General features: G+C 42.1%; 1 protein-coding gene across 4 annotated transcripts in view; it reads left to right on the top strand.

Annotated features, from left to right (window-relative positions):
• Positions 1-23,392, top strand: part of LOC138762296 (ATP-binding cassette sub-family B member 6-like) — a 220,139-nt gene that overhangs the window by 68,182 nt on the left and 128,565 nt on the right. For all 4 annotated transcript variants that reach the window (XM_069936030.1, XM_069936028.1, XM_069936027.1 and 1 more), the window contains 3 exons: positions 10,140-10,232; positions 20,870-21,062; positions 22,556-22,677. In XM_069936030.1, coding sequence (XP_069792131.1) covers positions 10,140-10,232; positions 20,870-21,062; positions 22,556-22,677 — 408 coding nt within the window. The remainder of the gene's footprint in view (positions 1-10,139; positions 10,233-20,869; positions 21,063-22,555; positions 22,678-23,392) is intronic.

Below are 23,392 nucleotides of genomic sequence, written 5' to 3'. Positions count from 1 at the left end.
GTGACACCATGTTTGAGTTGGGTCCTAGATGTATAGACATTCCCTCCTCAAGGTTCAAGCTTTCTTTGCAATATACTAAAAATGTAATGTACATGATACACTTTAATTTTTGCCTGCTGTAAGGCAAAGAACCACCATTAGAGTCGCCTAGAGCCCCCTAGAGTAAGAGAAAGAAAAGCAAAAGAGTCCCTTTGGAGGCACTGAATGTCAGTGGATTCATCCATCCCAGAACCCCCACAGCTGCACAGTCTCCTGTTTGATTCAAGTCGAGTGTACGAGTACAACCCAACAAAACAGCCCTCTCCAAGTCCTCAGTGCAAAATCCGCAGACACACAACCAGACATAACATACATACAAACAGTACATACACAGGACAAATATTTTATCCATACAAACAAATAAATATTGTTTTGTACAAATGAGAGTCTCAGATGGTTACTATGCGCAGTTCCTTCTGTTGTTCTGCATTCTCACAGCCTGAAGGTGCTCCCTCTGATACTCCTGTATCTCTTTCAGACACCAATCCTGGTAGATCACGTTGATGGGGATGGGGGGGTGGAAACGGGACACTCTTATGGTCTTGTGGATTTACCTCTGATCCATTTCTCACTGTCCCACACTGTGATGCAGTCGGCCAGGATGCTCACAATAGAGCTCCTATGAAAGGTTGACATATTGGTGGCTGGTTGCCTTGCCCGCTTCAGTCTTCTCAGAAAATGCAGTCGCAGTTGCTCCTTCCTGACAAGTGAGGAAATGTTGAGTGCCCATGATAGGTCACTAATTAAGTGAACTCCAAGGAACTTGGTGTTCTTCACTCTTCTCTACAGAGTTGTTGAGGATGGACATTCCTGGTCCTTCTAAAGTCCACAATCATCTTGTTCACATTGAGATTTAAGTTGTTACTCTTGCACCATTTCACGAGATTTTCCATCTCTTCTCTTATCATCCGATACGTTGTTGCTGATGAGGCCAACTACTGTAGTCATCCGTAAACTTAATGACACTGTTGGAGCTGGATCTGGTGATACATTCACGGATCAGTCGCGTGAACTAGCACACAGCCCTGAGGTGTGACAGTGCTCAGCTCTGCTACTAACCCAGTCAGATTGTGGTCTTTCTGTTAGGAAGTCCAGGATCTAACTACCAAGAGGGTGGTTGAGTCCCAGCGAGGACAGCTTCTCCACCAGTCTCTGGCAAATGATCGTAGTAAATGCCAAGCCTGGCGTATGAGGTGTTGTTCTCTAGGTGGGCCAGATGGAGTGAAGTGACAAGGCTATAGCATAGTCTGTGGAATGGTTTCTTCTCCAGGCAAATTGAAATGGATCTATCATCTCTGGGAGGTGTGCTTTGATGTGTTCTGTCGCCAGATGCTCAAAGCATTACATAGTGGTGGAGGTCAGTGCCACAGGGTGATAGTTATTGAGGCCTGTTATTGTTGTTGTCTTGGTTACTAAGAGGATGATGGCTGTCTTGAACACTATGGGAATGATGGACTGCTGCAGTGCGGTGTTGAATTTGTGCATGAAGACCTCTGTCAATTGGTCTGCACAGTCCTTCAGTACCCGACCAGGTACGTTGTCTGGTCGCGCCACCTTGTGTTGATTCTCGTCCTGCTATGCAGGAGGCCCATTCATCAGGGAGACGCAGAGTTTTCTTTGCTATCATCCTGTTCTTCTCATCTAACCATGCATAAAAGATGATCGGTCTGTTTGGAAGGGAGGTGTCATTTTCTTTAACAAGCGTGGTTGACTTGTGATCCTTAATAGTCTTGATCCCTTGCCACCTGTGCCTCATGTCTCCAATGTCGCCCAGCTGCCTTTGGATCTTCTGTGCGTACCCCTGTTTTGCCTTTCAGATTCCATGGGTGAATTCAGCCCTGGCTGATCTTAGAGCCATCTATCCCCTGTCCTGAAAGCAGCATCACAAGCTCTGAGAAGGGCCAAATACTTCTGCATTAACCATGGTTTATGGTTAGCCCTGGTGGTAAAGCATTTAATCTCAGTGACATCCTCAATGCACTTGCTGATGTAGCCAGTCACTGAGGTGGCACAAATAAGGTAGGCAAAATCTTTTTCCTGTGATAATAGTTCAAACGCAAGAGATTTATCGTGAGAGGAAGGAGTTTTAAGCGGAGGGAAAAGACTTTTTTTATGCGGAAGCAGAAGGAATGGTGGGATCAGATAGAGTCACCATGTTTAAGAGACATTTATGATGGGCACTTAAATGGGCAAGGTGCGGAATAATGCAGACCTTGTGTGGGCAAATTGGTGTAGATGGGCAAAAAGGTCAGCATTGTATTGGGCAGAAGAGCCAGTTTCTGTGCTGTACAATTTTGACTATAATAAATCAAATCACTGTTAGCTGTGAAATCGGAGCAAGCTCCAGTCTGAAAGCTGATCCTGGATAATTTGTGCATGGCTTTTCACATGGATACCAGTTGCATTTGCCTCTCCCATCCAGTTCTCGAGACATCAGAAGTCTTGATTGTGGGATTTCTCATGCTAATGCAGCAGTGGCTCAATGAGATTTTTAAACAAAATGCTTGCCGTTTGCCCTCATTTCTCCCCCTCGTTCCCTGAACCCATTTTGAGGGATGTCAAAAGAGGCTGTGAGCTCCCCCTGATGAGAAATGTGTTGGCGCTGCATTAAAGAGATGGAGTTAAATGCCATCTATTGAACACTCAATGACCTATGGGAGTGAGGTCAGCTTTCTTGCCAGTTAAGATTAGGGGCAGTGCTCCTTTAACAAAAGCAATGCCATGCTGGTTTCCCAGCTGAAACAGCGCTCCTTTTGTCTGCTTGTGTAAACTAGTGCCAAAGGGAGATTGCCGAGGACTGGAGACTGACATGGGACGTATTCTCATTTTTGTTTCTCAATCTGCAGCTGTCATGAAAAGGCAACCGTGGCTTCAGAGGGTGGGATGCAGTTCCTGGAGATTGTCTGGGGCTCAGGTCCTCGTCATCTTTTTGGGATTGGATGGGGAGGGGGGGAAAGAGAAAAAAGTGGAAGATTCTTCAAAGCAGTGGTATTGACTATGCAAGATTTCTACTGAATATAAGCTGGAAACACTGAATAGTTCAGGCAGTATTTGTCAACATTTCAATGAACATTTTGGGTCAAACTTTTATTTCTGAACTGGGATTATTGTTCTTAAGTTCTGGAGAACGTGGGGAATGATGAACAGGGTTCAGTTCGTATCTCTGAAAGGGTGATGCCAGGTTTTCCATGTAGATAAGTTGTCAAAGTCTTGTGGTTGGTGAGTTAATTGGGACAGTTAGAGAGGGGAAATATGATATTAAGGGCAGCACAGTTAGCATAGCAGCTAGTACAACACTGTTACTGTGCCAGCGATCCCATACTGTTGGTAAGAAGTTTGTATGTTCTCCCTGTGTCTGTGTGGGTTTTCCCCAGGGGCTCCCGTTTCCTCCCACTCATCAAAACTTATTGGGGGGTAGGTTAATTGGGTGGAATTGAGCGACACGGGCTCGTGGGCCAAAATGGCCTGTTACCATGTTGTATGTGTAAATTTTAAAATTGAATTTAAAATATTAAATGAAGACTATGAGTGAACAAATACAAACAACAAAATAATAAGTGAAGTCGCAATATGCAGCCCTGTTAGACATCGCCTGCCAGTCAGGCTGTGCCAATGGCAATATTAAACATTGGACCAAAATTGCAGATGATTTGATTAATCTTCAAATAGCAAGCAGTGAGGATTGGTGACAAAATCTCCATAATCATCCTTAATACCACTTCCCCATGCTTTGCCCTCCCTCCTCTGTCTACACACTCATAGCTGTGTGGCCAAATCCTGATCTAACTCCATTGACAAGGTGGCAGCACTTTTGTTGGCCAGATCACACTCAACAAGCCAGAAGGAGGAGATATGGAGTCTGATGACATGCTATTGGGATAACGACCCTTTTTGAGGTGAGCAAAACAAAGGAGCTTGTTATTGACGGGAAAGTGGAGGGAGTGGGTGAGCATGTCCTTGTAAGTATCAACAGTGATGAGGTGAAGAGATTCAAGTTCTTGTGTATAAATATCACCCGCAATCTGTCCCTTTCCAGCCATGTCGTTACTACAACCACAAAAGTGCACCGATAGCTCTACTTCCTTAAAAGCTTTAGGAAATTTGGAATGTCCTCAATACCTCTTCACAATTTTATTAGTTACACCATCGTAAAGGAAATATTATATGTATATATTGTTCTGATATTAATTATATAGGTTTAATCAGAATTAGGATTTATTGTCATGAACAAGTCATGAAATTTAGTATTTTTGGGCAGCATCACATTGCAAACATACATCTTATAACCATCTTATGACATTACTATAAAAAATAAGATAATAATAATAATAAGGCACAAAAAGGAATCTGATGGCAGCAGGGAAGAAACTGTCCTGTACCGTCGATTGCTTGTCTTTAGGCTCCTGTACCTTTTCTGTGATGGAAGCAGAGTGAAGAGGGCATGGCCTGGGTTGTGGGGGTCCTTTAGGATAGAGGCTGCTTTTTTAAGACACCATCTCATGACCTCAATGGAATGAAGTCTGGTGCTTGTGATATCATAGGCCAAGTTAACAACCTTCTGGAGTTTATTTTTGTCCTGAGAGTTGGTGCCTCCACACCAGGCAGTGAAGCAACCAGCCAGAACGCTCTCCACGGTAGTAGAGAAGTTTACGAGAGACTTTGGTGACGTAATAAATCTCCTCAGACACCTCACAAAGAGTAGCTGCTGGCGAGCCTTCTTTGTGATTGCATCAACGTGGAGGCACCAGGACAGATCCCCGGAGATGTTGACACCCAGAAATTTGAACCTCTTGACCCTCTCAATTATGAAGCCCTCGATGAGGACTGGGTCCTGTTCCCCTGACTTTTGAAGTCCACAATTATCTCTTTGGTTTTGCTGACATTGAGTGCAAGGTTGTTGTCATTTCACCATTCAGCGATCTGATCTATCTCCCTCCTTTTCGCTTTCTTATTGCCGTTTGTGATTCTGCTGCCAACTGTGGTGTCATCAGCAAACTGATGGGTGGCCTTGGAATTGGGCCTGACCACAGTAATGGGTGTAGAATGAGTAGAGCACTGGGCTAAGCCCGCATCCTTGGACTGCGCCTGTGTTGATGATCAGTGAGGAGGAGACTTTGTTTCCAATTCGTACTGACTGTGATCTTCCAATGAGAAAGTCAAGAATCCAATTGCAGAGTGGGGTACAGAGGCCCAGAGTTTGTAGCTTCCTGACTAGCACTGAGGGACTAATGCTATTGCAGACCAAAGCTGTCGTCGATGAAGAACATCGATTGCTGTTTATCGTGTTGTAGATAGTGCAAAACAGAAGGAGTCGTATATAAACTAGACATTGTCTTGTATAATTCTCGAAAAAAGAGAAATATCCTCATGAGAATTTCATCTCCTAGACTAATTTCTTCTAGTTGTAAAAAAAAACAGTAAGAACAAAAGAAAAAAGGAAGACTCCCTCCCCATACTAATCTACCTCCTCCCACTAAACATGGTCACCAGCAAATAAATTGTAAAGAATTAAGTATTGGCTCTCTGACATTGGATAGAAACCCCCCCCACAGCACCCTTGCCTAAGTCATCAAATTATGATTATAGTCTGTGAATGGGTCCCATATCTTATTAAATTAATCCTTGATCTCTTTAACATTAGATCTAATTTTCTCTAAACTTAGGCAAGACATAACATCTTATAACCATTGCATGTGAGTTGGTGCTCTGCTGTCTTTCCATCTGATCAAAATTGCTTGTCTGGTCATCAGTGAAGTAAACGCTACTATTCTTTGAGTTGAATTCAAGAAAATCCTCACTTCTTGAGAATAACCAAACAAACCACCCTTTCTCATTCCCACACTTTACCTGTCCCTCCTTGGTCTACTCTGCTCCAATAGTCAGGCCCAACATAAATGGGCAGAGCATCTCGTATTCTGCCGGGGCTTTCTACAGACCAATGGTGTGAATATACAATTTTCCAATTTCAGCTAACGTCCCGTTTCTGTTTTAGAACATAGAAATTTTAGCACAGTATAGGCCTTTTGGACCCATAATGTTGTGCCAACTGTAGACCATAAATAAACTAAAACCCTCCCTAACTCATAGCTATATTTTTCTTTCATCCATGGGTCTGAGTTTCTTAAATGACTCTAATGTTTCAGCCCCCACCACCTCCCTTGGCAATGCATTCCAGGCACCCACAACCCTCTGTGTAAATAAACTTCCTCCTGATGCCTCCCTAAATCTTCCTCCCTTCACTTTGTACAGATGCCCTCTGGTGTTTGCTACTCCTTCCCTAGGGAAAAAGGTGCTGACTGTCTATGCATCTCATAATCTTGTCTTTCTTTGGCTTGGCTTCGCGGACGAAGATTTATGGAGGGGGTAAATGTCCACGTCAGCTGCAGGCTCGTTTGTGGCTGACAAGTCCGATGCGGGACAGGCAGACACGGTTGCAGCGGTTGCAGGGGAAAATTTGTTGGTTGGGTTCAAGAAGGATTCCTGACACAGTCTGTGGACTGGCCGACTAGAGGAGAGGCTGTACTGGATCTGGGAAATAAACCTGGTCAGGTGGTGGACCTCACAGTGGGGGAGCATTTTGGTGAGAGTGACCACAACTCCTTTAGTTTCAGCATAGCTATGGAGAAGGATATAAACAGTCAAATTGGAAAAGTGCTTAACTTGGGAAAGGCTAATTATGAAGGGATCAGACAGGAGTTAGCAAGAAAAAAACTGGAAACAGAAATTTAAGGGTGAAAGTACAGAAGTAATGTGGAGGAAGTTATATATGGAATATAAGGAATAGCAAACACTAGAAGGCGTGTACAAAGTGAAGGGAGGGAAGATTAGGAGAGAAATCTTACATTATTCACACAGAGAGTGGGTGCCTGGAATGCCTTGCCAGGGATGGTGGTGGAAGCTGAAACATTAGGGGGATTTAAGAAACTCTTAGACACATGGATGAAAGAAAAATAGAGGGTTATGGGTTAGGGAAGGTTTAGTACTTTTATTTGGCAGGGTATGGATCGGCATAACATTGGGGGCCAATGGGCCTGTACTGTGCAGTAGTCTTCTATGTTCCTGTAATGAGGTGAACACAATGTTCCATGTATGCTCTCACTAAAGATATACAAATCTTAGGTATGTGTGTATATATGTATATATATATATATATATATATATATATATACCTACATTTTATAGATAGATAGATATATATATATATGTATATATCTATAAAATGTGTGTGTGTGTATACACACATGTATGGCCTGCTCCCTTACTAGCAACCTATGCGACTTGAATCCAAGATCAATTTTTTTAAAATAAGAAAAAATATAAAATTTACGTTGTGTATGTTGTATTTGACAAATTATAGAGGGATACAGGGCAAGTCAGAGCCAAAATGTGTGTACTTACCTTGTTAGTCTGCGTCCCAGTGTCCATAGGCCAGGCGTGGCCATCTTGATTCCTGTGCACATGTGCGAGCCTTTGGTTGGTGCATATGCAGTATTGGAGTTCAGTTGGCGCGTGCGTGAGAGTTAAAGAGCGCAAATTCAGTATCATTAGGGTGCCAACTGGGAGTACTTGCACTTCCATTTTCCGCCTTCCGCTTCTTATTCCCTCTCCCTTTGGTTCAATCCACCCACATTTCCTCCACTGGATTCTTCTCTTTGCACCCCTTCCCCCGCCCCTGCCCATCGTCAATTCCATCTGATCTCTCTTACTACTATTGTCACTGCTCCTGCCAGATTCCAGCACTGGCAGGTTCTTCATTGAGCCTTCACCCCACCCTGCATGGATCATCACCTGACCTCTTTCTTTTGCCTTTCCTTCAAGCTCTCTGTCATCCTTCACTCCTCCCCAGTTCACCAATTCCCCACGGACCCCCGTCCAATCCATGCCACCCTGTCTGTGTTATTCCAGCTTTTTTTCCTTTGCAGTCCCTTTGGCTTTGAACGTTAACAATTTTTTTTCCTCCCACTGATGCTACTCAACCTGCTGAGCTCCTACAGGAGATTGCTCTCCGAGGTCCATAGTGGACAGTTATGCACATCTTTAGCTTTATGGAGCAGCTCCCAAAGTGGTGGCAAAATTCAGCAGGTCATGCAGTGTTGATAGAAAGTAAAAAGCAGTCAATGTAATAATGTGTGTGCCACCTGGGTGGGTGGAAGTTTTGGGCTAAATTATAAACAACATGTGGATTAATAGAAAACTGTATGCTTACATTCTGTCCTGCTTTTACACCTGAGGAATTGTGGGATAAGATGCAAGTGAGGGGGGGGGGGAGAGGGAGAAGAAAAGAAAGACCAGATAGGACGAAAGGATGTGAAGCACCATGGATAGTGTAGCAGTTAGCACAATGCTGTTACAGCGCCAGCGACCCGGGTTCATATCTGGTGTTGTCTGTAAGGACTTTGTACGTTCTCCCTGAGTCTGTGTGGATTTGCTCTGGGTGCTTCAGTTTCTTCAAAACATATGGGGGTTGTAGGTTCATTGGGTGAAATTGGGCAACACGGGCTTACAGGGTGGAAGATGAAAAACCGCGATTTGCTCTATTTTCCATGCCTCCACTGATCATGGACTCTGTGCAATCCACTACAATAAAGATTATCACTCCACATTCTAGGGCAGTGAGTCCATGGACCAGACGAGCAGCCACGGACCCCAATCTCAAGCTTACTTTTCCATTGTATGCTGTTGAGAGAGTAATCTGCTAATGCATGTCTTGCAGTACGTCTGTCTGCTGTACTGGAATTGTTGCTATTTTATAGGAGCTCTGAGATGTGGGTATAAAACTTGAAAGAGGGTTATGTTTGAGTTTGCTGAATAAACTTAGCATTTTGAGCAGAGTATGTGTGGACGAGTCATCTCAAAGTCACAAGAAGGGTACAACCAGTTCTTGTTCCAGATACCTGCCAAGTTCACCAGCAAGATTAGCAAACTCCTGGACTTGCAACATCTCCTCATGAGTCAGGAAGGTGCAACAGCTCCTACACTTTCTAAGGAGGCTGAGGAGGGCAAGTCTACTAGCCCACATCTTGGTAATCTTTTACAGATCAACTGAGAGTATTCTGTATGGCTGCATCACTGTGTGGGGCAGTAGCTGCAAAGCATCGTTCCAGGATCATTAAAATGGCTGAGAGGATCACTTGTGATGACATTCACTGGGAGTATTGCCTAAATAGGGTTCAATGAATTAGAGAAGACCCTTTCTATCCAGCATCTTAAGCACACTGCCATCAGGAAGGATGTACAGGAGCATCAAAATCAGGACCTCTAGGCCTCGGAATAGCTTCTTCCCACAGGTTGAGATTGATGGACAATATCCTGTAACCGTGTAAATCATCCCAAAATATTTATATACATTTATTTTAATTATTTTATGTGATCTTTATGTTCTGTGTATTGTGTGTGTGCACTGTGGTCTGTTTCGTTGGGTTATATATGTATATTCAGATGATAAGCTTGAAACTTGACCCTAACCCTAATGCAGTGGCACTAGGAATCTTCTGTTTATTGCCATAATTACATGGAGATCCAGGAAAATGTGTCTTGCCTTCTGTGTGTACTACTCACTCACCCGATAACTGGTATTGTTTACAGTTTTCTGACTAACCACCTTAGAACTGCAAAGCAGCTCACCTCTGATGGATTATCTAAAAAGATATTTGGCAGTGTTAACTTCATAACATTCTCTTCAGTGGCCTGGCCTCTGGTTCAGAGACCATTGAATACCTTTCTCATGTGAACTGCTTTGCTCTTCTCAAATTCAACATCTTTAACTTTTGCAATCAGACTTTAATTTCTGAATCGACACATTGCTTAATTTCAGTGCTATTAGTAGGAGGCCTGTATTCAAAGATAATTGGTTTAACACCCCTCTCTTTCTCATTCCTCATGATTATCTCTTCTGATTTTTTGCTCCAACTCTGTGGTTCTCTTACCACTTTAATAGTATTTTAAAATTTGTGAGGTTTAGCCTCCTCTCGATCTCATTTTCTTATTTAAATTGCTGCTGAACTTACGAGCCTGTTCTTCAAGGTAAATGCATTATCTGAACCAAGGCATTTATTTGATTCAACTTCACCTCACTAATGCACATCTCCTTGGCTACACAGTGAATGAACTGAGTGAAGGAGTCCCATGGAAGACCCTGGCCATGACGGTCTGTTTGTATGTCCTTCTCAAATTCCTGCAGGGAGGTGGCACAGGTAAGACACTGCTCTAAATTGGAATTTTATTTTACTTTATGTCAATCGATGTTTAATCTAACAGATGATGTCAATATCTCATAATCTTGCATTTATAATTAATCAGACTAGCATCTTTCCATTATTGCCACTCCCATCTCTCTCTCGATCTCTGTGTACCTGGTTTTGCATTTCACTTTTGGAGAGCAAAGTACATTTTAGATATAAATTTAGGTGTATTCCCCAGCCAAATCTTTTGTTCCTTCTCACCAATTTCAGGTAAGGCCAAGTTTGGTTCCCATCTTTCTCTTAAGAATGATCTTAGCTGGAGAAAGCAAAAAATGCCCATTAGTTACTCCATATTTATTTCTTAATTGTTCAACAAACACAAGAAATCCTTCCATATAGCGATCATCAACATATCTTATTCCTTTGTCATACCATGAATTCAATTCTTTGTTACCCAGATTCATAGGTAGTAGTATATTTTTACCTAATGACCGCAGAGCCCACCTCACTGACAAAAGACAAAGGAGGAAAAACCCAACACCCAACCCCAACCAACAAACTTTCCCCTGCAACCGCTGCAACCGTGTCTGCCTGTCCCGCATCGGACTTGTCAGCTACAAACAAGCCTGCAGCTGGCGTGGACGTTTACCCCTCCATAAATCTTCATCCGCGAAGCCAAGCCAAAGAGTATATTTTTACCTAATGATATACCTGCTTTATTCCCAATACATTCATTTATTTTTTTTTACCATATTCACTTTTATCTATTATAATCGTAAGACATATTAATTTGATTAAAATGAATATTTTACATAAATTTTTATATCTTTTTCAAGCATTATCCATTTCCATTTTTATTTCCAAATCCTTTTTCAGTTCGTTGTGTTCAGCTATTTCTAATACGGAATTGTGCATTTTTCTGTGATTAACTTAACATTCCATTTATAAATAAAGTCCTTCATTGTCTCCTTTTTTATTGAATTCAGTCCCATTCAAATCCACGAAGGGGGGATTTTTCTTCAAAGAAATTTGATAGAAATTTTGCTTGTGATGATAGATTCTTAAATCCAGGAGTCTAAATCCTCCCAATTTATCATTCCATGTTAATTTTTCCAGTGTAATTCCTTATACTTGGTTATTCCATAAGAATTGTATTAAACAATTATGTCATAATGTGAAGAAATTTTTCGATAGTAGATAGGCACTGTAGTCTTGGCATTACCTTCATTTTTATGCAATTTATTTTTCCTATTAATGTAATTGGCAGATCTTTCCATTTCTGTAAATCTTTTCCTGTTTTTCTTAATTGAAGGATATAGTTAAGCTTATATAAATTCTGTAAATTATTATCTGTCATTATTCCATCCTTCCATTTAAATCTTCTACTTTTTTGGTATCTTTCATAATCAAAATTTTGCAATGGCATTATCTCACTTTTGTTCCTATTCATTTTATATCCTGATATTCTTCCATATTTTCTAATCTTGTTTGTAATCCTATCAATGATTCGCTGGATCAGACGTGTATAATTAATGCATCGTCAGCAAATAAACTAATTTTATGTTCTTCCTGTCCAACTTTGAAGCCCTTAATGTCTGGATCTCTCCTTATAATCTCCGTTGGAGGTTCAGTATCTCATGTGAATAATGCTGGAGACAGAGGATACCCCTGTCTACTCGATCTACTCAAGGGAAAAATCTATGATATTTGGTTATTAGTTTTAGCTTGTGGATTATGATAAAGAGTTTTTATCCAATTTATAAATTTTCTACCTGCACCAAAATTTTCCAGCATTTATATAAGAAAGACCATTCCAGTTGATCGAATGCCTTTTCTGCATCTAGAGAAATAGTTATGTTTGGATTCGACCTTGACTTTGCCATATGGTTTATAGTGAATAATCGACCCGGACTCTTTGAAGAATGGCTTCCTTTTACAAATCCCACCTGATCTGGATGTATTAACTTTGGTAAATACTCACCCAGTCTGTTGGCTAGTGCTTTTGATAGAATTTTATAATCTGCATTCAGGAGTGATACTGATGAGATTTTTAATGGGTTAGGTAGCGCTGTAATGATAGCAGTTGAAAAAATTGGGTCTCCACATCCATTAAAAGGGGCATCCACAAATCTTTAAATTGTCTATAGAACTCAGAAGGTTATGTATCTTTATCTCAGCTCTTTACGGCTCCTAGAACGCTTCCACCAGCGTTGTCTCCGCTCCATCCTCAACATCCATTGGAGCGCTCACACCCCTAACGTCGAGGTACTCGAGATGGCAGAGGTCGACAGCATCGAGTCCACGCTGCTGAAGATCCAGCTGCGCTGGATGGGTCACGTCTCCAGAATGGAGGACCATCGCCTTCCCAAGATCGTATTATATGGCGAGCTCTCCACTGGCCACCGTGACAGAGGTGCACCAAAGAAAAGGTACAAGGACTGCCTAAAGAAATCTCTTGGTGCCTGCCACATTGACCACCGCCAGTGGGCTGATAACGCCTCAAACCGTGCATCTTGGCGCCTCACAGTTTGGCGGGCAGCAGCCTCCTTTGAAGAAGACCGCAGAGCCCACCTCACTGACAAAAGGCAAAGGAGGAAAAACCCAACACCCAACCCCAACCAACTAATTTTCCCTTGCAACCGCTGCAATCGTGTCTGCCTGTCCCGCATCGGACTGGTCAGCCACAAACGAGCCTGCAGCTGACGTGGACTTTTTACCCCCTCCATAAATCTTCGTCCGCGAAGCCAAGCCAAAGTGAAGTGAAGTTAAAGTCCAGCATTTCTCCAGCATTGTGTTTTTACTTTTGATCTTGTTTCTTTTGTTTAAAACCTGTTTCTGCAGAGAAGACTTAGGTGTCACTGAGGAAAAAATAAGGATGAATTCTCTTTCTGCAGCCCTTTGTTTGAGCACGGAATATCCCAAAGCATGTCGCAAACAGTTATGTACTTTTAAAGGCAGACATTGTTGCACTGTGGAAAATGTTTGAACCAGGAAGATTCCGCATCATGTGGTGCGATGAAGAGTATATTTGCACTTGGATGTGGGATAAATGTTTAGCCTAGAACATAAAAGAGAAATTTAAAAATTGTGCCATGATTTCTTTTGGATTCATCGGAGGGCCATACAAGACCTCAGTATAGTATTTTGGTTACATCAACCCATGATGGTCAGGCTCCCAAGCTGTGAGTTTTATCTACAGGTAACAGGGGAAACCTGAAAGACGACAATTCTATCCAATGCGAGGCATGGATAGCTAGAGCCCACGAGATAACATCAGGCCTTGTCCATTCTATCTCAAGAGTTCATTGAACAAAGAATGGTGCAGCACAGGAAACAGGGTCTTTGGCCCACCACATCTATGCCAAACAATTAGACAGGTGATTGCAGATGCTGGAATCTCAAACCAAACTCAATCTGCTGGAGGAACTCGGATGGTCAATGACCATAAGTGGGAGAAAAAGAATGGTTGATGTTTCAAGCTGAGACTCCTCACCAGGACATAAAAGTTCAAGTTCAGATTTATTTATTTTCAACATCTCATTGCTGCTGCAGTCAGAGGTTCTCACCTTTTTCAAAAGGGCATCAATCATCCCAGTGCCCAAGAAGAGTAGATAGGGTGAGCTGTCTCAATGACTATCATCCAGCAGCTCCACCATCTACTTTGATGAAATCTTTGAGTGGTTGGTCATGGTCAGAATTAACACAAACTTAAGCAAAGGTCTGAACTCACAGAATTTGTTGTCACAATCACTGAACAAGAAATGCAATATCACTGGCTCTCCCCTCTGCTCTGGGTCGCCTCGAAAACAGCAACTCATACATATGGCTGCTCTTCATAGTCTACAGTTCAGCCTTCAACAACATTATTCCATCAGTGCTGGTCAACAAGCTCCAAACCCTGAGTCTCTGCACCCCCTTCCGCAACTGGATCCTTGACTTCCTTATCGGAAGACCACAGTTAGTATGAATAGGAAACAATGTCTCCTCCTCACTGACAATCAACACAAGCATACCTCAAGGATGCGGGCTTAGCCCACTGCTCTACTCATTATACACCCATGACAGGCCAGGCACAATTCCTATGCAATCTACAAGTTTGCCGATGACACGACAGTTGTCGGCAGAATCACAAGCGGCAATGAGGAAGTGTACAGGAGGGAGATGGATCAGCTCGTTGAGTGGTGTCACACCAGCAACCTTGAGCTCAACATTAGCAAAACCAAGGAGATGATTGTGGGCTTCAGGAGGAAGTCAGGAGAACACGATTCAATCCTCATCAAGGACTCATTAGTGGAGAGGTTCAAGAACTTCAAATTTCTGGATGTCAACATCTCTGAGGATCTGTCCTGGAGCCTCCACATTGATGCAATCGCAAAGAAGGCTCACCAGCAGCTAGACTTTGTGAGGTGTTTGAAGAGATTCGGTACTCTCAAAAACTTCTACAGGTGTACCGTGGAGAGCATTTTGGCTGGTAGCATCACGGTCTGGTATGGAGGAGCCAACGCTCAGGACAAGAAAATACTCAGGAGGTTCTTAACTTGGCCAATGATATCGTGGGCATCAGACTTCACTCCATCGAGGACATCTATGAGAGGTGGTGTCTTAAGAAACCAACATCTATCCTCAAGGACCCCTACCACCCAGGCCATGCCCTCTTCACTCTGCTATCATCGGGAAAAAGGTGCAGGAACCTAAAGATGAGCACTCAGCGGCACAAGAACAACTTCTTCCCCACTGCCATCAGATTCCTGAATGGTCAATGAACCAAAGACACGGCCTTTACTATGACTTTTAGTGCACTGTTGTTATTTATTGTTGTATGATAGTTTATATGAATGTTTGCCCTGTGATGCTGCCGCAAAACATCGTGGATTTTTTGAACAGCTTGTTGAGAATCCCACCAGGGAATCAGCAGTACTCAATTGGGTAATGTGCAATGAACCTGAGGTCGTTAGGGAGTTAAAGGTCTCAGAACCTCTAGGAAGCAGTGAACATAACATAGTCAAATTCAATGAAAAGATAAAAATGTTATCGGATGTATCAATTTTTCAGTGGAATAAAGGAAATTATGGTGGTATGAGAAAGGAAATGGCTCAAGTCGACTGGAAAAGCAAACTAGTTGGAGGATCAGAGTAGGACTGGAAGGTATTTTTGCAAATAATAAAAAGCCTGCAGGATGGACATATTCCAAGGAAAAGGAAATTAGTCCAAGGAAAGATGGAACCAATGTGGCGAACAAAAGAAGTGAAAGCTAAGGTAAAAGCCAAGGGAAGGGCATAGAAGGAAGCTAAAACTAGTGGGAAATCAGAGGACTGGGATTCCTTTCAACAATTACAGAAAGAAATAAAGAAAGTCATAAGAAAAGAAAACCATGGGGCAATGGTTTGAGGATAATAGGCAAACCATTTAGAACCGAAATGAGGAGGAATTTCTTGACCCAGAGGGTGGTGAATCTGTGGAATTCATTGCCACAGAGGGCAGTAGAGGCAGGTTCATTAAATCTATTTAAGAGGGAATTAGATCTATTTCTTCAGTATAAGGGCATTAAAGGTTACGGAGAGAAGGCGGAGACGGGATACTGAACTTTATGAACTTTAAGATCAGCCATGATCTCGTTGAATGGCGGAGCAGGCTCGAAGGATCGAATGACCTACTCCTGCTCCTATCTTCTATGTCTATGAAAGGAGATTGGCAAACAATATAAAAAAGGTAGTTTAAAAAAATATATATATAAAGAATAAAAAAGAGACACGTGTTGACATAGGATCAATACAAAACGATGCTGTGGAAATTATAATGGGCTATAAAGAAATGGCAGATGAATTATTTTACATCAGTATTCATTGTGGAAAACATAAATAATATCCTTGACAGACAGAGGCTATAGTTAAGATTAGTAGAGAAATTGTGCTAGGTAAATTGAATCGATTAAAGATAGATAAATCTCCCGGACCGGATGAGGTGCACCCGCAGGTTTTGAAAGAGGTGGCTTTGGAGATTATGGATCCATTGGTGACAATCTGCCAGAAATCTATTGTCTCAGGTGTGATTCCAGGGGATTGGAAGGTTGCAAATGTGGTTCTGATGCACAAGAAAGGTGGGAAACAGAAAAAAAGGAAACTATAGACCTATAAGTCTGATGTCGGTAGTTGGGAAGATGTTAGAGTCAATCCCCAAGGATGACGTTATGAAATACCTGGAAATGTGTGGCAGGGTGAGTCCAAGTCAGCATGGTTTTAAAAGGTAGATCCGTTTTTTGAAGAAATCTCAGGTAGGATAGACGAAGATGAGGCTGTGGATGTAATGTATTTGGATTTTCAAAAAGCTTTCGATAAGGTGCAACATGTTAGGCTGCTAAATAAGATGAGGGCTCATGGAATTACAGGGATGCTATTAGACTGGATAGAAAATTGGCTGATAGACAGAAAACCAAGGGTTGAAATTAAGGGATCCCATTCAGGATGGCTGCCTGTAACTAGTGGTGTTCCGCATGGGTTGGTCTTGGGGCCGCTGACGTTTACAATTTATATTAATGATTTGGATTGTGGAATGAATAGTTTTGTGGCCATATTTGTGGATGACACTAAGATAGGTGGCAGAGCAGGAAGTGTTGAAGAAACCGTAAAATTGCAGAAGGGTTTAGAAAGATTGTAAGACTGGGCAAAAATATGGCAGATGAAGTACAATGTTGAGAAGTGTTCAGTTCTACATTTTAGCCAGTGAAGATAAGCAGGCAGAGGATTATCTGGATGGGGGGAAAATTCAATCTTTGGAGGTACAAAGGGACCTGCATGTTCTTGTGAAGGGAAATCTAAAAGTTAATGCCCTGGTGGATTGGTAGTGAAGAAGGCGAATACTATGCTGGCATTCATTTCAAGAGGTATAGTGTATAAGAGTAGAGAGATGTTATTGAGACTCAATGGGGCACTGGTGACATCCCATTTGGAGAACTGTGTGCAGTTTTGGGCCCCCTATCTTAGAAAGGATGTGATGTTGTTGGAGAGGGTGCAGAGGAGATTTACTAGGATGATTCCTGGAATGCAAGGGCTAACGTTTGAGGAGCGTTTAGCAGCTCTTGGGTTGTATTTGTTGGAGTATAAGAGAATGAGAGCAGATCTCATAGAGAGACATTTTGAAAATTGAAAGGTTTTGATAGAGTGAATGCAGATAAGATGCTTTCCTTGGTGGGTGAATCAAGGACAAGGGGTCATAGTCTTAAAATTAGAAGTTATCCAATTAAAACAGAGAAGAGAAATAACTTCTTTAGTCAGAGGGTCGTGGATCTGTGGAACTTACTGCTCCACAAAGCAGTGGAAGCCCAATTACTGGGAGTGTTTAAACAGGAAATGGATAAGTATCTCATTAGTAAGGGTATCAAGGGATATGGGGAAAAGGCTGTGAGTATAATTTAGCTTAGTGTAGAGTCATGGAACAGACTCAATGGGCCCAGTGGCCTGCTTCTGTTCCTTTAACTTGCGATCTTGTTCATGAAAATAAATTCTGATTCTGATTGTACAAGTGCAACCTGTCCACACAGTGTTCTCCAGTCCCCAGTGCAAAAGCATGCAAGCACACTGACATAACACACATACAGACAAACAATGCATATGCACAGTACTTGTGTACAAGTATTAAAAAATATATTATTGCTAAGTAATGGAGGGTTCATATGATCAGTTCATCGGTTGTTCATCACTGTCCATGGGAAGAAGCTGTTTCTCAGTTAAATCCCTACCCCTCCATTCTATCAAGTGCCAATCCAAAATTCTCAACCATTACTATAGGATCGAATTGCACTATCTCCTCTGGCAGCGCATTCCAGGTACCTGACACTCTGTGCTTTAAAAAAAAAATTGCCCCTGCTTGTCTCCTTTAAACTTTTCTCCTCTCACTTAAATGCATGTTCCAGTAATTGACATTTTTACCCTTGGAAATAAATTCTGACTGTTTATCATATCTACACCTCTCATAGTTTTGTCTAATCCAGACAACATTCTGGTAAATCTCTTCTGTACCCTTTCCAAAGCCTCCACATCCTTCCTGTAATAAGGAGACTAGAATTACGTACAATAATCCGAGTATGGCCTAACCCAAGTTTTGCATAGATGCAACTGGACTTGTACTCGAAGCACTAACCAATAAAGGCAAGGATACCATGTGCCTTCTTTACCACTCTATCTACTGAGTAGCCATTTTCTGGATCCCTCTTGGCATGTCGATGCTTTCCTCTGACATTTGTCTTCCAAAACTGCAACTCCCCGCTTTTGTCTGGGTTAAATTCCATCCGCTATTTCTCTGCCATTTCCGTAACTGATTTGTATCCCATTTCAGGCAGAGAGTTGTGGGAGTATGGAACAAGCTGCCAGCTGAGGTAGTGAATACGGGTTTGATTTTGACATTTAAGAAAAATTTGCCCAGGTAAGTGGATGGGAGGGGTATGAAGCTATATGGTCCAAGTGCAAGTCAGAGGGATGAGGCAGATGATAGTTTGGGATGGATAGATGGAGTGAAGAGCATTTCGTGGCGTGGTATTCTTTGATTCTATACCTCCTTTGAAAGCCCTTTTGCTGTCAATAATTCCACCAGTCCTTGTCATCTGTACGCTTACTAACCCAAGATCTACATTTTCATCCAAGTAATTTTTATACATTTACACTTTAGATGGTGGGGCGCTGTGAGAATGCACAGATTGAGTACTGAGCAACTATAATGGGAGTGGAGTCTGAAATTAACTGCAGCTAAAGAGCTGGTACAGATACAATGCATTATAAGAATCTTTTGAGATTTTGCCCTGGATAGAGGTAGATATTTGTACATTAACTGGAAGTGTGGTGGTAATGAGGTGGGCAGGGAAGAAATGAGTTTCCATTACAATGGTAAGAGTTTGTTGCCACATGCATGTGTAAAATGTGCAGATGTACTGAAATTCGTGCTGCAACTACACGGGTATGTAAAATACACTAACAAACAGTAGGTACAGTATCAATTCAATTAATACACAAGAGAAACAAAAGATAACAAATATCAAAGGATAGCTGGATATTCTCAGTTGTAGTTGGAGCAAAAAATAATGTGAAATTATAATAATAGTACAGACAGATCTTGAAGTAGTGTGTGCTTATGGTGGTACAAGGAAGTTCAAAAGACTCGTCACTGTTGGGGAAATAAACTGTTCTTGAACCTGGAGGTGTCAGCTTCAGATGTCTGTATTTTAAATTTAGATTTCAGATTTATTGTCAGAGAACACACATATCACATACAATCCTGAGATTCCTTTTTTTCTGAGGGCGAGAAAGAATGACCACTTATTGGTAATGCAAAAAAACTGTACACAACATATACATGTAAACAAATAAAGAACTCTAAACAGATAACAAATGTAACAAACTATCCAATATAAAGAGAATTAAAAAATCAATAGAGTGCAAGAGTCCTTAAATGAGTCCCTGATGGAGTTTATTGTTGAGGAGTCTGATGGTGGAGGGTTAGCAGCTGTTCCTGAACCTGTGGTGCAAAACTTGTGGCACCTGTTACCACTTTCCTGATGGCAGCAGCGAGAACCGAGCGTGTGCTAGGTGATGTGGATCCTGGATAATTATTGCTGCTCTCCAAAGGCAACCTTCCCTACAGATTCTCTCGATGGTGGGGAAGATTTTGCCTGTGATGCCCTGGCTATGTCCACTACTTTTTTGAGGGCTTTATGCTTAGAGGTATTGGTGTCCCTATACCAGACCACGATGCAGCTGGTCAGTGCACTTTCCACCACACGTGTAGAAAATTGCCAGTGTTTCTGATGTCATATCAAACCTCTGCAAACTCTTTAGGAAAGAGAGGTGCTAACGTGCTTTCTTTACGATGCCATTAGTGTGTTGGCTCCAGGAGAAATCCTCTAGATGGTGACTCCCAAGAACTTAAATTTGCTCACCCTCTCCATCTCTGATCTCCCAAAGATTATTGGATCGTACACCTCTGGTTTTCCCTGAAGGGAGTAGCAAGAAGTGATAGTGACCAGGGTGCTGGATATCCTGCATGATGTTGGTCCTTCTTGAAGCAGTGCATCACCCTGATGCCTGCAATGGACGAGAGGTTGGTGCCCCCATGATTGCCTCATCTTGGTCTGCTACTTCCTGCAGCTTTCTGCATTCCTGACTTGGAATAGAAAGTGTTTTCAACTTGGAGAATCAGGTCTGAACAATTAGCTTTTTTTTGGGAGAGGGCGCAGATGTGGGGGAGAAAGCATTTGTATATTTTCCTGATTAATGTTTATCATGTATGACCCTTGGAAGTGGTTTGGGTTGCAAATTTAAGTCTTCCGACAAAAGTATTGTGCACGACTCCATTGCAGCATACCCAGAGGACATCACAAGTATGGTTATATATGGTTAAATCTTCGTCCGCGAAGCCAAGCCAAAGAAGAAGAAAGAAGACAGTGACCTAGTTTTGGGAATATATTACTGCTAATTGGCCTCCAAAAGCACTGCCCTGTGTATAAACTAAGAATATCTTTTCACATTGCATCACTCTTAAAATAAAATTCACTGTTAATATACTGAGAAATTTTGCTGGCTGCAAGAGAAATCCAGATACATAAATACCAGATGGATGAGTTTGTTGTCGTTTGTGCGTAACTGCCATTTATTTCTGTTTAGGTGCATCAGGGTTTGTGAACAACATACGGTCCTTCATGTGGATTAAAGTCCAGCAATACACCAGCCGACAGGTTCAAGTTGGACTATTTGCTCACCTTCATTCTCTTTCACTTCGCTGGCACCTGGGCAGGAAGACTGGGGAAGTCCTTCGTAGTGTGGACCGTGGCACCAACAGTATTAATACCTTACTGAGGTATTTAAGATAGAGAGCCCAATCTTCAACAATTGTCATAATTCAAGTCAAGATTTATGCCTGATGTTATTGACCAAGTTCTGACATCTGACTTTAGAAAACCTGTATAAGCTCCCCTTCGTCTCCAATGCTCCAGGGAGAAAAATCCTCTCCCTTATAATTCAAGCCAACCAATCCCAGTAAAATTAGACCATTAGATATAGGAGCAGAAGTAGGCCATTTCGCCTGCTGAGTCTGCCCTGCCATTCCATCATGAGCTGATCCATTCTCCCACTCAGCCTCACCCCCCTTCCTTCATCCCATAACTTTGATACCCTGACTATTCAGATACCAATCAATTTCTGCCTTATATATACCCAACGACCTGGCCTCTACTGCTGCCCGTGTTATCAAATTCCAGAGATTCACCACTCTCTGCCTAGAGAAATTTCTGTTTTAAATGGGTGCCCTTCAGTTTTCCCTCTTGTCCTTGATTCCCCTACTTTGGGAAACAACTTAGCCACATCTACTCTGTCCAGGCCTTTCAACATTCAAAATGCTTCTGAGGTTACCCCCTCGTTCTTCTGAACTCCAAGGAGTCCAGTCCAAGAGCTGTCAAACATTCTTCATATGCTAATTCTTTCTTTCCAGGAATCATTCTTGTAAATCTTATCTGAACCCTCTCCAGTGCTGCACATCCTGCCTTAAATAAGGAGCCCAAAACTGTATCCTGTACTCCAAGGGAGGCCTCACCAGTGCCTTATAAAGCCTCAACATCACATCCCTGCTCTTGTATCCTATTTCTCTAGATATGAAGGCCAACATTGCCTCTCCATTTCCTCCTCAGTACCCACCTATCTTTGTATCGTCTGCAAATTTAGCCACATAGCCATTTATTCCACAATCCAATCCATTAATATACAGGTACACAATCCTTTATCCCGAACCCTTGGGGGATTTTTCCGGATTTCACAACAAAAGCCAGCTGACCCACCTGAATTGTGCTGCCGTATCTACCCCTTTCCAGTCGTGCTGCCGTCTCTCTCTCCCCCGCCCACCCAAGTCATGCTGCTGTCTCTCTCTTCCCTCACCCACCCGAGTCATGCTGCTCTCTCTCTCTCTCCCTCCCTCCTCTCTACTAGCAGCAGGAAAAAATGCAGGTTTTTGGACCTTTCTGATTCTAGCTGTCCGGATAAAGGATTGTGTATGTGTACAACATAAAAAGAAGTGACCCCATCACTGATGCCTGCAATGCACTTCTGGTAACCAGTAGCCAACTAAAATAGGATCCTGCTTCCTGCTGATCAACCAATTCTCTACCCATGCAAGTGTCTTTCCTGCAATTCCATGGGCTCTCATTTTGTGAAGTCGCCTCATGTGTGGTTTCTTATCAAAGACCTTTTGAAAATCCAAATACGTAACATCTACTGCATGTCCTTTGTCCAGCTTGATGTGAATCTTTTCTGCAATGATTGTAATTTTGTTGCATTTAACAAATAAACCTTATTTTCCAGCTACATTATTTTTAGCATCTTACCAACGATTGCAGATATCGTCATTGCCATCATTTACTTCAGTACAAATTTTAATGCCTGGTTTGGACTTATCGTCTTTGTTTGCATGGTGCTCTACTTGAGTAAGTATCTCGTCCATAAATTATTCTTTGGTACTATTTGAGTATTAACTGGTGCCAGTTGTTTAAAAGGTCACAAATAGATAAAAAGTATTTAAGATTATGAGAGGCATAGAGAGGGCAGGGGTATCAAAAACTAAAGGGCTTAGTTTTAATATGAGAGGACAGAAGTTTAAAGGGGATTTTAGGGTTGATATTTTTAATCAGAGGTTGCTTGACATCTATGAAGAGTACAGATCTAATGTGGCGAAAACTGATTCAGCAGTAAAGTTACCATGGACATGGTGCGTTGAAGGTCCTGTTTCTCGGCTGGATGTCGCTGTGACTAAAGTAACTTTGGGTCCAGTGACCATAACTAATCATTTTAAAATAGTTATGGGAAAAGATGGGAATGATCTACAAGTTAAGGCTCTGAATTGGGGCAAGGACGATCATGGAGTAATTAGGCAAGAATTTGCAGGTTTACAGTCCTTTCGGCCCACGAGCCCATGCCACCCAATTACACCCAACTGATGTACAACCCTAGTACATTTTTGAATGGTGGGAGGAAAGTGGAGTCCCCCGGGTAAAGCCCACACCCTGGTTCTGATCACTGGCGGTGTAACAGTGTCGTGCTATGCTAAGCATGCAGTTAGGTTGGGAGAGGATGTTTACAAGAGGAAAAGTGGGGTGTTTTTGAAGGTGTATTAGCACTGCATGTTCCTGTTCAGGTGAAGGT

Source organism: Narcine bancroftii, chromosome 4 (genome assembly GCF_036971445.1).
Source record: "Narcine bancroftii isolate sNarBan1 chromosome 4, sNarBan1.hap1, whole genome shotgun sequence".
Lineage (NCBI taxonomy): Eukaryota > Metazoa > Chordata > Chondrichthyes > Torpediniformes > Narcinidae > Narcine > Narcine bancroftii.
The sequence above is the reverse complement of the archived record's forward strand: the minus strand, read 5'-3'. Positions and strand labels throughout refer to the sequence as shown.